This window comes from Helianthus annuus, chromosome 4 (assembly GCF_002127325.2).
Source record: "Helianthus annuus cultivar XRQ/B chromosome 4, HanXRQr2.0-SUNRISE, whole genome shotgun sequence".
Taxonomy (NCBI): domain Eukaryota; kingdom Viridiplantae; phylum Streptophyta; class Magnoliopsida; order Asterales; family Asteraceae; genus Helianthus; species Helianthus annuus.
Genome location: NC_035436.2, coordinates 24,447,443 through 24,460,963, shown reverse-complemented (window position 1 = coordinate 24,460,963; position 13,521 = coordinate 24,447,443). Strand labels below are relative to the sequence as shown.

General features: G+C 37.6%; 1 protein-coding gene and 1 pseudogene across 1 annotated transcript; both read right to left on the bottom strand.

Moving 5' to 3' along the window:
• Nucleotides 1–6,786: 6,786 nt before the first annotated feature.
• LOC110933093 lies at nucleotides 6,787–7,332 on the bottom strand. The gene has a single exon (XM_022176332.1). It carries the CDS (start codon nucleotides 7,330–7,332, stop codon nucleotides 6,787–6,789), a length of 546 nt encoding a protein of 181 aa, XP_022032024.1.
• Nucleotides 7,333–9,490: 2,158 nt separating this feature from the next.
• Nucleotides 9,491–11,553, bottom strand: LOC110934470 (annotated as a pseudogene).
• Between the last annotated feature and the right edge of the window lie 1,968 nt (nucleotides 11,554–13,521).

The following is a 13,521-nucleotide window of genomic DNA, read 5'->3' as shown; positions in this document are numbered from 1 at the left end:
TACTTCGAAGCACTACTTCAATCCATCAAGTTGGGATGCTTTATCTTCTTTAATTGAATTTAATCATTGAAAATATACTATATGTCTGTATGAATTATTTCTTCCTACGTTATATACGATAATCAATCATTCATTTGAAATATTTTGTCCGGTCAATCGTTTGATATTGATAAATGCACTAAAACGTTAATCTAGGATCAACATTAGTTACATCTTGAATAAACAAACTTGAGTTATAATTTTAACGAGAGTTATTTTCAACCATCATCTTTCTAGGATTTGGTGGTGATGTTGTTCCCTACCTTTTTCTTGAACATATAATGGAGATCAATACTAAAGATAGGCAAATGAATATTTTCTTTTCCGAATTTTGTATAATAATGAATGTCGATCCCGATGACATAAGATTTAATTAGGTTACACATTTAGATATTAAGATTTATTTGAATGAATACTTTTGAGAGAGCAAGGTCATCATTTTGCAAAGCTATATGAAGTTGATAGTCAAAGTGTTGAGTTAGTATGATGAAAGATCAACTTTGACGAAGTTGACGTACAGTGGTTGGTATCGTGAGGTGCTTTTTAGTGTTATGCATTTACAATAAGGCAACTTTCAGCTTTACTCAATTAAGATGAGTTGATCAACTTAGGCACTACTAAGCTCTAGACGTTTTCTCTTAATCAACCATTAGGATATTCAAAGTGAAGAGTATAAAAGTAGACACTTCTAAAATTAACCTTATGCAAGTTTATGTTTTCTACACTATTACGGGCTTGGCTCGTATGAATTTTAGGTTTGGTTATCTAAGCTAATCAACTTATGTAATACTTAGGTTTTCACTAAATGTGTACACTACTAAACACATGCCTAGAGTAATTCAATAAGAATTTGTAATTAGTATAGACAATAGATATAGTTATCAAATCACTTTATAATCTATAATGATAACATGGTCTCATTTTTCACTGATGAAACAATTTGACATGGGGGTAATTGATCGTGTCAAGTTGAATCATTCAATTCGAACGTGGCCAATATAAGTATTCAGGCCACATACATCAATCCTACACTGGACACACTAAAACATGTGTAATCCGAATACGACTCATTTATCTAATTGATTCAAGCAAATTGACGAGTTATAATCAAGTTGTAACGTGTTAAACGGGTTGACTGATTATAATAAATGAGTTAAATGCATAGTAGTGGGAATGGTCGACTAACATGTTTAACATGTTAACTTGAACACTTTCATTTAGTTAAATGTGTTAAATAGGTCGACCCATAAGCCTAACATGATTATTAAATGTGTGAGATAAGATAACTCGAAGCCTTAGTATTTTCGTATCGAAGGGAGTTTGATTATGGGTTTAGGGGGGGCTAAGGCATCCCCTCAAAATCAAAGTTTTAGTGTTAATTTTGTTTAAAAAGGTATTAATTTTGGTCCTCTGTAGTTTTTCAAAAGTGAAAGAATTGATAACCCGTTGATTTTCTCATTGATACAAAACCCTATATAAATTACAAACTGAATCTCCTATTGAGAAGGAGATATTCTGTATTAGTTATTTACAATAACTTCCTAATTTATAAACATTCTATTACACCCCCGCAGTCGAAGTGAAGGGTGGCCGGATGCTGAGACTGGATCGGAAATCATCAAACAAGACACGCGGCAACCCTTTAGTAAAAATATCTGCAATCTGATGTCGAGACGGGACATGAAGCACGCGAACATTGCCCTTCTGTACTTGCTCACGAACAAAATGAATATCAAGTTCGATATGCTTCGTGCGTTGATGCTGAACGGGGTTACCGGACAAATAGATAGCACTAACGTTGTCGCAGTAAATCAAAGTGGCGCGTGATAGAGGATGATGCAACTCGAGTAGAAGATTGCGAAGACAGCATATTTCAGCGACTACATTGGCGACTCCGCGATACTCGGCTTCAGCAAGATACACACAGTAACCAGATGTAGATCGTCTAGTGTCTGGGCAACCTGCCCTGTCAGCATCAGTGTAAGCCCGCAAGGAGGACGTGTCAGTAGCACCAAGATGAAGCCCCAAGTCAAGCGTTCCCTGTATATAACGGATGATGCGCTTTAATGCATTCCAATGTGCCGTTGTAGGAGAGTGCATATGCATGCAGATTTGTTGAACGGCATAGGAAATGTCAGGACGGGTGAAAGTCAAGTACTGAAGAGCACCCGCGAGACTCCGATAAGTGGTGGGATCATCATGTATAGGACCAGAATCAGTACTGAGTTTGGACTGTGTATCAACTGGCGTGGCAACAGGCTTGCACGAATCCATTCCAGCGTGATGAATAATGTCTTTAGAATAGGCCGACTGAGAAAGAAACATGTTGTTGCCATTGCGTGTCACCTGAATACCCAGAAAGTATGATAAAGATCCCAAATCCTTCATGGCAAACTCTCCAGCCAAACATTGCATGAGGTGTTGACGAAGACCATCCGATGAAGTGGTGAGAATAATATCGTCCACGTAAATCAGCAAGTAGGCAATGTCACGACCATGGCGATAGACAAATAAGGAATTGTTAGACTTGCTCTGCGTGAACCCCTGTAAAACCACAAAATCGGCGAAGCGTTGGTACCATGCCCGAGGTGCCTGTCTGAGGCCATATAAAGATTTCTTTAGAAGACAAACATGGTTCTGATAGTCAATACTGCGAAACCCCAATGGTTGATACATGTAAACTGTCTCGCTCAACGTTCCATGGAGAAACACATTAGTGACATCCAGCTGATTAATAGTCCAGGATTGAGCCAATGCCAAAGATAAGACCAAACGAATGGTAGCCGGTTTGACAACCGGACTAAATGTCTCCCCGCAGTCTATACCTGGTTGTTGACAGCGAGCATCGCACACGAGACGAGCCTTGTAACGTGCCAAACTGCCATCAGAATTGAACTTGTGTTTAAACAGCCACATGCTACGTATAATATTCATATTCGGTTCCCGAGGCACTAACTCCCAGGTCTTGTTTTTAAGAAGTGCACTAAACTCATCGGTCATGGCACGGTTCCATTCGGGAATGGACAAGGCAACCTGTGGATTTTGGGGTATTGGTGCAATAGTGGTGGTATGGAGAGAAAATAGTTGTTTAGGTTTAATGATCCGGCTCATGGAGTGAGTTCGAATGGTCCGAGTGGGGGGAGGGAGGGTGTGGGGTTGGGCTGTGACTGAGGGTGGTCGGTAAGTGGGTTAAAGGAACGGCTGGGTTTGGGCATGAATGAGGGGATGGGTTTGGGCTGGAAGGAGAGCTCCGGTGTGGGCCGGAAGGAGAGCTCGGACCGGAATGAGAGCTCGGGTAAGGAGGGGCAGTGGAGTTGACTGGGCTGTTGGCATTTGGGCTGGGAAGGGGAGTGTTGGCAGCGGAAGTATAAGAGGTTGAGCGGGTCTGTTGGGCTGGGCCGGGCATTTGGGTGGTGCTGGTCGTTTGGGCTGGGCTAGACGGGTGTGGTGGTGAGGGATGAGAAATGGAGGGAGAGGTGGTGTGGGTTGGGTTAGACGGTGGTGAATGATGGGAAGTGGATGGAGAGGTGGTGTGGGCCGGGGTAGGTTGGGCCAAAGGCGGTGTAGAAGGAAATGAGGTGGGGTCGACGATGTGGGGTGGGTGAACAGGAAAGAGAGGAGAGGTAAGAAAGTTATAGGATTGAGGTGTGGAGGGGGATTGAAATTTGAATGGAAAAATCGTGTCTTCGAAGTGAACATGACGAGAGGTGAAAATTTGGTGAGTTTGGAGGTTGAGACATTTGTAGCCACGGTGGTTTGGAGGGTAGCCAAGGAACACACACGGTTGAGACCGATTGGCAAGTTTATTGATTGTAGTGGCGGGTAGGATGGGGTAACACAAGCACCCGAAGACACGAAGATGTTCATAGTCGGGTTGGCATTTATATAAGAGAGTAGTAGGTGACAAAAAATCACGGTTTTTATTTGGTAGGATATTAAGGAGGTATGTGGCACTCTCGAGGGCATGGTGCCAAAAATTCGGCGGTAAGTTAGCTTGGGCTAGGAGTGTGCGAAGCATATTGTTGATGGTGCGGATTTTGCGCTCCGCTTTACCATTCTGAGAGGAAGTGTAAGGACAAGAGAAACGGAAATGCATACCGTGATTATTGCAAAAGTGAAAGAAATTGTTAGTAACATATTCCTTACCGTTGTCACATTGGAACTGTTTAATTTTTCGTTCAAATTGGGTAGTAATATGATTATAGTATTTTGTGAATGTTGCAAACACCTGGGACTTAGTCGAGAGAGGAAAAGTCCATAAAAAATTAGAGTAATCATCAAGAAACAGGACATAATATCGATGCCCTCCCGTGCTTAAAACAGGGGAGGTCCACAAGTCGATATGAACAATATCAAAAGGTAAAAAAGTGCAATTAACCGAATCATGAAATTGTAATTTGACACTTTTTCCAAACACGCAAGGTTCACATAATTTATTGTTTTGTTTGCCAAAAGAAATACTAGAAGAAACTTTTAAAGAATGCAATAGATTGTCACCCGGGTGGCCGAGACGTTGGTGCCAGCGATCTTGAGTAACAGCAGCAAAGACGGAAGGTTGAGAGATGGTGGAAAGTGGTTGTGTCAGAGGGTAAAGATCGCCGGTGCTATTGCATCTAAGGATAGGCGCCCGAGTTTTTAGATCCTTCACAAGAAAACCAAAAGGGTCAAACTCGATTGAAACAAGATTATCAGCAGTGAGTCGGCGAACCGAAATTAAATTTTTAATGATTTGGGGGGCAAAAAGGACATTGCTTAATTTTAAAGGTGGAAAGGGGGGGGGTAAGGTTTAGTTGCCTTGTGCCAAAACCGGAAATGCCATGCCATTACCAACAATAATATTTTTGTCAGTGCACTTATTAAAAATTAGACGGGGAGTAGATACCTTGTTCGTTTGCGGAGTGGGAAGTTGCACCAGTGTCCATGAAGCCGTGTTCCGGTTGATTTAAAGCCATGGTGTACAAAGCTTGTTCGATATCCGTAGGAGTGTAGGTGGTTTGATCGGGCCGAGGGCCGAGAATGCCTTGTGAGTTCTGGTTATTGTTATTCGGCTTGGAGGGATAGGGGCATGGAGGTGTGTTTTGAGCCGAAGATGAGTGACCAGTAGAGGAGGAACCTTGCAAAAGCGAGGCCCATTGGTTTGCCGTCCAGTTGCTCGGAAAAACAATGTACGGGTGATTCGGTGTGTTCGGTTGAGAGCCCCGATTGTTGTAGTTTTTGTTGCTGTTATAGTTGCGGCCACGACCAAGATCAGTCGTGTTAGCCGGGGACAAGGCTGACACCGAAGCAGTTAGAGCGGTGGCGGACTGTTGAGCTGCGCGGGCAGTTTGACGCTTCTTTTTATCTTCTTCCATAATAAGGCGCGAACGCACCTCAGTAAAATCGGGGAAGGGGTCGCGATTTTGTAAGACAGTGGAAATACTGTCATATTGTTCGTTAGTCCTGTTAATATTTTAATCACCAACATACTGCCATCAACTGGAGAGCCAACGGATTTCAATTGGTCGGCGAGATGTTTCGCCCGCTGACAATATTCCGACATGGAGGAGAAACCATCGAGACAAAGGTGAGCAAATTCCTGACCGAGAAAGACTGCCCGGGTAGTTTTGTTGTCGTTGAACTGGTTCTTCAAGGCTGTCCAGGCTTCGTAAGCCATTTGTCCAGGGGAGAGGATGATGTGAAGAAGGTCGGGTGAGATGGTCGCATAGATCCATTGAAGTACGACAGCATCGATACGCTGCCAAAGGGCTGCGTCGGCCGGTTCAACGGCCTTTTTCGATGAATCCGTAAATGAGGAAGAAGTGGATTCCGGGCGAGGGCTGAGGTGATCAAGAACATCGAATACTTGACATTGGACCTTGAAGAGGGCAGACCATGTTGTGTAGTGAGCCGAATCGTTCTCGAGTGTGACCGGAACGTGAGTCTTGATATTCGAGACCGCAAGTGCCGGGTGGGATTTAGTATCCATGAGGGAAGGAGAAGCAGAGGTGCGAATCAAGGAAGAAGCAGGAGGGTAAGGGGGTGGTCCGACAGCGGTGAACAGAAGAGAAGAGTGTTCGGCGGCGGCGATCAGAGGGGAATAGGGTTGCAGGGTCATATGGCGTGTGATACCATGAAAGAATTGATAACCCGTTGATTTTCTCATTGATACAAAACCCTATATAAATTACAAACTTAATCTCCTATTGAGAGGGAGATATTCTGTATTAGTTATTTACAATAACTTCCTAATTTATAAACATTCTATTAAAAAGGAACCCTTGGTTAACAAATAAATTCCAACTTCGTAGAACACCTAACTCACTATTTATTTGTTTGTCTCGTTATTTCTGTTTTCAAGTTTGTAAGTGTTAATTTTGAGGTACGCATTTCCGATTTTAGTTTATTGTTGGTCTCAAATATCCGAATTTAACATTTAGTTTTTTTTTTCGAAGAAATCAAATCGACTTTCGGATCAATTTCAAACTGTTTCAGATGTTGGCCCAATAAATTGTTTTTTTTTTGAAAGGCGAACTTCATAAAATACCAAAACGACAGGAAATCTCCAAGACGGAGACACCCAAAACCAAAGTTACATTACATCAAAAGAGAAATTCTTCCAATCCATCCAACCCACCAATCCCTTTTTATACCTACTAGAAAACCATAAGAAACCCAAAGCTTTAATGTCCGCCACAATATCAACAACGGTCCGCCTTTCGTTCTTGAATATCCCCTCATTCCTAGCCCTCCATATCCTCCAACAAGAGATCACAGCACCCCATGAAGCGCCATCTTCTTCTCCTTGGACCAAGAAGACGTATACTCCATATGGAGGATATCCGCCACCGAAAAGAAGTAGAACTGAGGGAGACCAACCCATCTAGCTATCGCGTTCCATACTCCCGTAGCAACCAAACAGGCCGTAAAAATATGGTCAACGGTCTCCTCAAACTCCTCACAAAAACTACATAAACCGTCTCCGCAGTTGACATTCCGCCTAGAAAGCGCCTTTTTCGTAGGAATCCTATCCATAAGCATTCTCCACATAAACACGTTGCACTTGATCGGAATCCATTTGCACCACCTATAAATCGCTTGGTCTATGTTTGGCCGACCACTAACAATCCATCTCTTGACATCCAAAACGGAGAACCCATCTGTATCAACTGTATCCCAACACCACTTATCGGCCGAATCTAGCACTTGAATCCTATCTATCAACAGAAGACAATCCTGCAACTGATTTAACTCCACTTCTGTCGATGGTTCATGTCTCCAATTCCACTGTAAGCCACCAACCGAAGCAGCCCCCATGATTCTATCCCCCACCGAACAAGATTTCTCCTGCTCTAACCGAAACAAATCCGGAAAAATGTTTTTTAAAGGATCCTGAGAAACCCAAGGGTCTATCCAGAACCTTATTACAGCTCCGTTCCCAAGCCTACCCCGGATCATAATCACACTACTAACGTCACCCACTTTTAACCGAACACTGCATTTCACTAGTTTAGTCCACGTCCCAGCAAACCTAGAACTATGAGGATAAATCGATTCTAATTATGATTTTTCTTTTTGGAATATATTCTTGTTTGTGACAACCTGATGTGAACTATGGTGGCACCCATGTATTTGCACTAAATTTATAGAGTATTTGTTGTAATTGAACATTTGATTTCTGTTTTTGAAATATGTTTTAGTGGATCAAACACACATAAGTTAGATATGGGGATTGTCTTACAAGAATCAGGTCTTGGTTTTGGTGTTTAGATTGTTTTAAGATTGAACTTTTCATCATTTGCAATTCAAATATTTAATTATTGGTTCAATTACTTATATTATTTCTTAAGGCTGAATTCAGGGTGTTTGCTATGAATTAATGTTGTTCTTCATTATGTAATTCTTCACCTGACCCATTCGAGCCAACATGTCCAAGGTCATTCTAACCCGACCTATCTTTTTACACCCCCTGGGAAAAATTTTGAATCCGCCACTGTTCGTATCATATTTGTTCCATGTTAACGTACCCTACACCTACTAGTGCGGAATTTAACGAAATTGTTGGATAAAAAATTAAGGGTCCTTGTGTCTAAAGTGGTAAAAATCGGGGAATCAAACGGTGAAAGAAGAAAAAGAAAGGGACGATGAATAAGATAACAACCCTGGTTTATTCACTTATTTTTTAAATTGTTTTGTTTATTGTTTTTAGTGAGAAAGAGAGATATATTATATATTTGATTCAAATTTTTAAGGTTTATTTTACATAAATGATCCTTAGAAATATGAAATGAGAAACATGTCTTCATGTGAGTAGTGGATTGAGTCAGGGCAAAAGGATACAACTAAATTAGAGTAAAAAGACACCGTATGTATTAAAATTACAACGTAAGGACATTTTTTTTTGTAATTTCCATTAGTTAAAGGACAATTTGTGACAGTTATAAGAAAATTGTATATAGGGTTAGGTTATCGTACAAATGCCTTTATCGTACATTACGTACGCTACAATCTCAGCCATCAGATCATCTTCCGGCATTGAAATCGCATGTTGTTTTTTGTAACAATTTCGCATGTTGGTTTTTTAACATGCGATTTCATCAAAATTACCACATGCGAAATTGTTACAAAAAACCAACATGCAATTTCATCAAAATTATCACATGCAAAATTGTTACAAAAAAACAACATGCGATTTCATCAAAAATTATCACATGCGATTTCATCCTGCTATTTTATAACATGCGAATTCACTATATCGTACGTAATGTACGTTAAGAGATATTGTATTTTACACTTTACCTATATATATATATATATATATATATATATATATATATATATATATATATATATATATATATAGGGTAGGGATCCTAAGAGAAGTCCACCCTATATGAGAAACTTGAGAAGGATTCTGGACCACACATTTTTCTAAGCCTTTCGTAATATACACATATGTATAGTTTAAAATTGACTATATACATATATGTATATTGAGTTATACACATATGTATATAGTCAATTTTAAACTATACATATGTGTATATTACGAAAGGCTTAGAAAAATGTGTGGTCCAGAATGCTTCTCAAGTTTCTCAACTAGCATATCACTTCTCACATGATCCTTTTCCTATATATATATATATATATATATATATATATATATCTTTGTATTGTACATAAATATCATAATTTCTATATCTATATATTTTGATAAGTATGTAAAATTTGAAAACTAAACAGCTTATATAATAAATATATGTCACAATCTGTTTGTTAGAATTTTAAAACTCTTATGTAATTTTGTAAAGTTTAATTAGTTATTATCGTATATCTAAACACAATTATTTATACTATATTAGAAACTAAACAGTTTATTATAATGAATAAATGGAATTTTTTCCAACTTCAATCTTAGCCAACAGACAAAATGTTATATATTTTCTATCATAATAATCGTTATTATTTAGTATAAAATCATTCAATCTATTATTCTTTTAACTTGTTGCTAGCTCATTTATAAAATCTCTTCTTTGCTGGCATGGATTTTCTAATGGTGACACAAGTGTGTATATATATAATACAGACTCGAACAAAGCTTTTCCTACTTATGCCTTTCATGGCTGACAATATTATAGATCATCATCTACTTCACATATTACCTACTCCACCTCCACCGCCACAGCGGCCGCCGCTACCATCAGTGATCATGTTCGACGTACTATTAACATAATGATAATTACCTTACTCTATGATCGAGTAGGATTTTACTGGGTACGTCTATTTATTTGTCTATTAACATACTGATAATCAGGAAAAGAAGGAAGTGGCTGATAAAATCCAGTACCACCTCCACCAACCCTTCTTGCATAAAAATGATCAGTACTGCCTCTCTGCAGTGGATTCACCAGCTGAATCGAATTCATTTGAATCAAATCAGCGTTTGCAGCATCAAGATCCTTTTGAAGGCGGTCGATTTGCCGTTGCAAGAAAGATATGACTCCAACACAACCATAAACGGGGTCTCTAACCCGAGCTTCGGCTTCATATGCAAGTGAACTAACTACATCTTCTCTTTGGTGTGGTAACACATCGTTTAGGAGCTTCGTGACATTGCTTGCACCGAAGATTTTGTGAACGTTTATGAATTTTTGCGGATCTTCTGGAGGGAAGTAAGGTGCAAAAACACAGCCAGGTAGGCATTTTCTCCTCAAGAACTTGCAGGCAGCACATGGGGAGTTGTAAGAGCTTGATGAAGCCATCATAGTAGTCTTATTTTATCTGCAGGGTAATTAAGAACTATTTAGTTACTAATTATAAGCAAATTGAGTATAAATGTAATGATTCTTAACTAAACTTAATACCATGTCTAGGTGAAAAAACAAACCTAAATCTTTTAAATATTTTGACCAGTTGTTTTTATTTTAAAATTTTGTACTTCTTACACATACATATACGTATATTTATGTACATAAAAAAATCATCACGCTAATTTCTTTATATGTTGATTTCTAATTGTTGACCATTTTGAGAACACATGTGGAGGTTATACTTTGGTAATACTTGCACATGTGTACGTTATTTAACAAAAAAGATCGTTTTTTTTTTTTGAATTTTTAGGTGGCAAATAAATATTGCATTTTTATTATTTACTTTGAATTTTAAAGAAATTATGAATGAAAAAAATGTATGAATCATTTTGTTGTACATGCTTGTTTCACAATATTTAGTGTTCAACATACATCTCTACCCTATGTCATACGTGTTACTCGTATATGGACTCTTTTTAATGTACAAGAACTATGAATTTGAAATAAAATTCTGTTTAGTTGCATTTCTTGCAGATAAGTGAACTAGTAATCAAACCCTAGTTGTCTTTCGAAAGTTAATTGATTTTAAACATCAAACTCTCCATTTTGTAGATTTACAAGGTCTTTAATGAACACATAAACAGAATCATGTATAGTAATTATAATATGGGATCTGGTGAAGTGATAGATTAAGGCAAATTAGTGGCTTGAACATATAGGTGTACATCAACCCTTGATAAGAAGTTAATTTTTTTTTTATGGGATTGGTGCATAGATGCTTTTTTAGAAATAGAAAACCCTAATCAGGTCAACAAAGCATAGCACAACCTCAGAGATTTGTGATACATCTATTTTTAGCCAAAGGGAATTACCTGAAAGGATAGAAACATCTGACTTATGTGAGTGTGTATACCCATTTATTATTTGCTTTTGTTGATTCTATATGCAACTTGTTTCAAGATCAGATGACAATAACAAATCACAAATGATTTATGGAAAAGACATGTACCTTTTTTTTCTCTATTTTACCTGTGTTTGAACTCTTTGATATTTCCCTGTTTTCCTGCCATCAGTTAAAGATTTCTTGCAAGTTCAACACACAGAAGACATCAATAAAGATGTAATGAAAACCCTAATTTGTGGAGAGAGGGAGAGAGAGAGAGAGAGAGAGAGAGAGAGAGAGATAGAAAGAGAACTACAAATGATGGAAAGAAAGTGAAGCTTGCAAAAGGTAATGAAGAGGAACAAATAGCATTTAGTGGATGTGAGAAGGCACTTATAATGAAGTTAAAAGACAAAATGTACTGGAACTTAATTTGAAGGTAGTACTATACAAGGCGAGGACAAGTACATACCAAAACTTAGTCTAATATAACATATAACCCGAAATTATAATGATCGCTAAAGGGGGTAGGGGCGTCACGTGATGGCACCCTCTCACGCGTTTTGCAGCGTCAAACACCGCCGCCACCACCTTCGTTTCACGCGTGGATCTGGTAACGCGTGCTCATCATCATGCGTTAATTTTCAATTTTGAACGTTGGCTTGACCGTTGAATGTGACCGTTTGGGACCGTTTGGCATTTAAAAAAAACTTAAACACTATATATATAGCATCTATTTTAACCTTTTAAACCCACAAAAAATACCATCTCTACACTCTACATATTTCACCCACACAAATACATAAATTTATACCACTTTCTTGGGTAAAAATGTAATTTCTAACCAATTCGTTTTCGTTAGACATCGATAGCTCTACGTCTTCCAACAATGACACGCTTGAATTTTTCGAGAAGGTGTATAACGAACTTGAAAGTTCGAGCAGCCCAAAGAAGAAAATGGTGGATCGTGATCGTATACATGCTAACGAAGTGTTAATGAAGGATTACTTTGTGGATAATCCAGTCTACAATGCCCAAACGTTTAGAGATCGGTTTCATTTACCAAAAGATTTATTTTTAAAGATTGTTGGAGACATCGAAGCAAGCGAAGAATGGTTTCAAGAACGTTACGACGGGAAGGGCAAACGAAGTTTCACACCGATATAAAAATGCATATCCGTCATTCGCCAACTAGCTTTGCTTTTTAAAATCACCTGTTTTTAGTTATAGCTTTTCTTATTAACTGTTCTTGGTTCTTGTTTTCAGTTTTACCATTTTCAACTGTTTTATGTGTGTATTTGTTCTCAAAATATATTATATCTTTATTTACATTCAAGTGTTCAACATTTTGTCGAGAGTTCAAAAATGACACTATTAGACTAGTATTGAGAACAAATTACAGAAAAGTATCATATCATATCAACTAATAAACTAAAATCTCAGAAGTTACATGTGGTATATTTAACTTTTTATGTTTTACGTCTTTAAATTTCAACTGTTCAGTTTGGTAGCGATTCAGTTTGGTTTAGTTATAAATTTCAACTGTTCGGTTTTGATTTTTCTGTAACAAAAAACCGTTACTAACGGTGTGACAGAAAAAACCATTAAAACCGAACAATGAAGAACCTTAATTTATCCAATGGCTCTTCGAAGACGAGTATGTCTACGAGGACCACTAAGAATGAGAGTTCCATGACCCATTCAAACGCGAACACGATTTAAATTAGTGTTCTCGTTTTAAGCAATCAACAACTTATTTATTTTTAATCTCCGATTATTTTATGTTACTTTAGAAAAATGAACATTTAAAAAAAAATTAAAAAAAAATGTTTTTAAAAAGAACGACTTAAATAAAGAAAAAACTTTGTAATTTAGGTAATTAAATATTCACTCATTATTTTATTAAATATTATTTTTTATATTAGCTACTAATTAATTAAATAGTCAATAATAATAATAATAATAATAATAATAATAATAATAATAATAATAATATAAAAATTAAAAGAATGTGAAACAACAATAATAACAAGAGTAAACTAATTACTATTTTGGCCAGTGAGGTGTAAATATACAAAAATATCCTTACACTTAACAGAAAAAAGTAACAGGGTTATTGTTAGGAGCTAAAATCATTACAAAATGCAACCTTAAGGTCTGATATGTTAAAAAAAAATCCTTTTGGGTTGAAATTGTTAAATTGGCTAAACCTCAGGGGCCAAAATCGTAATTTATTCTTGTTTAAGAACAATTTGGAAATCATTTAGACACATTTGTTTGTTACTTGGAGCTCTAATGGTTGGAAAAGAGGGA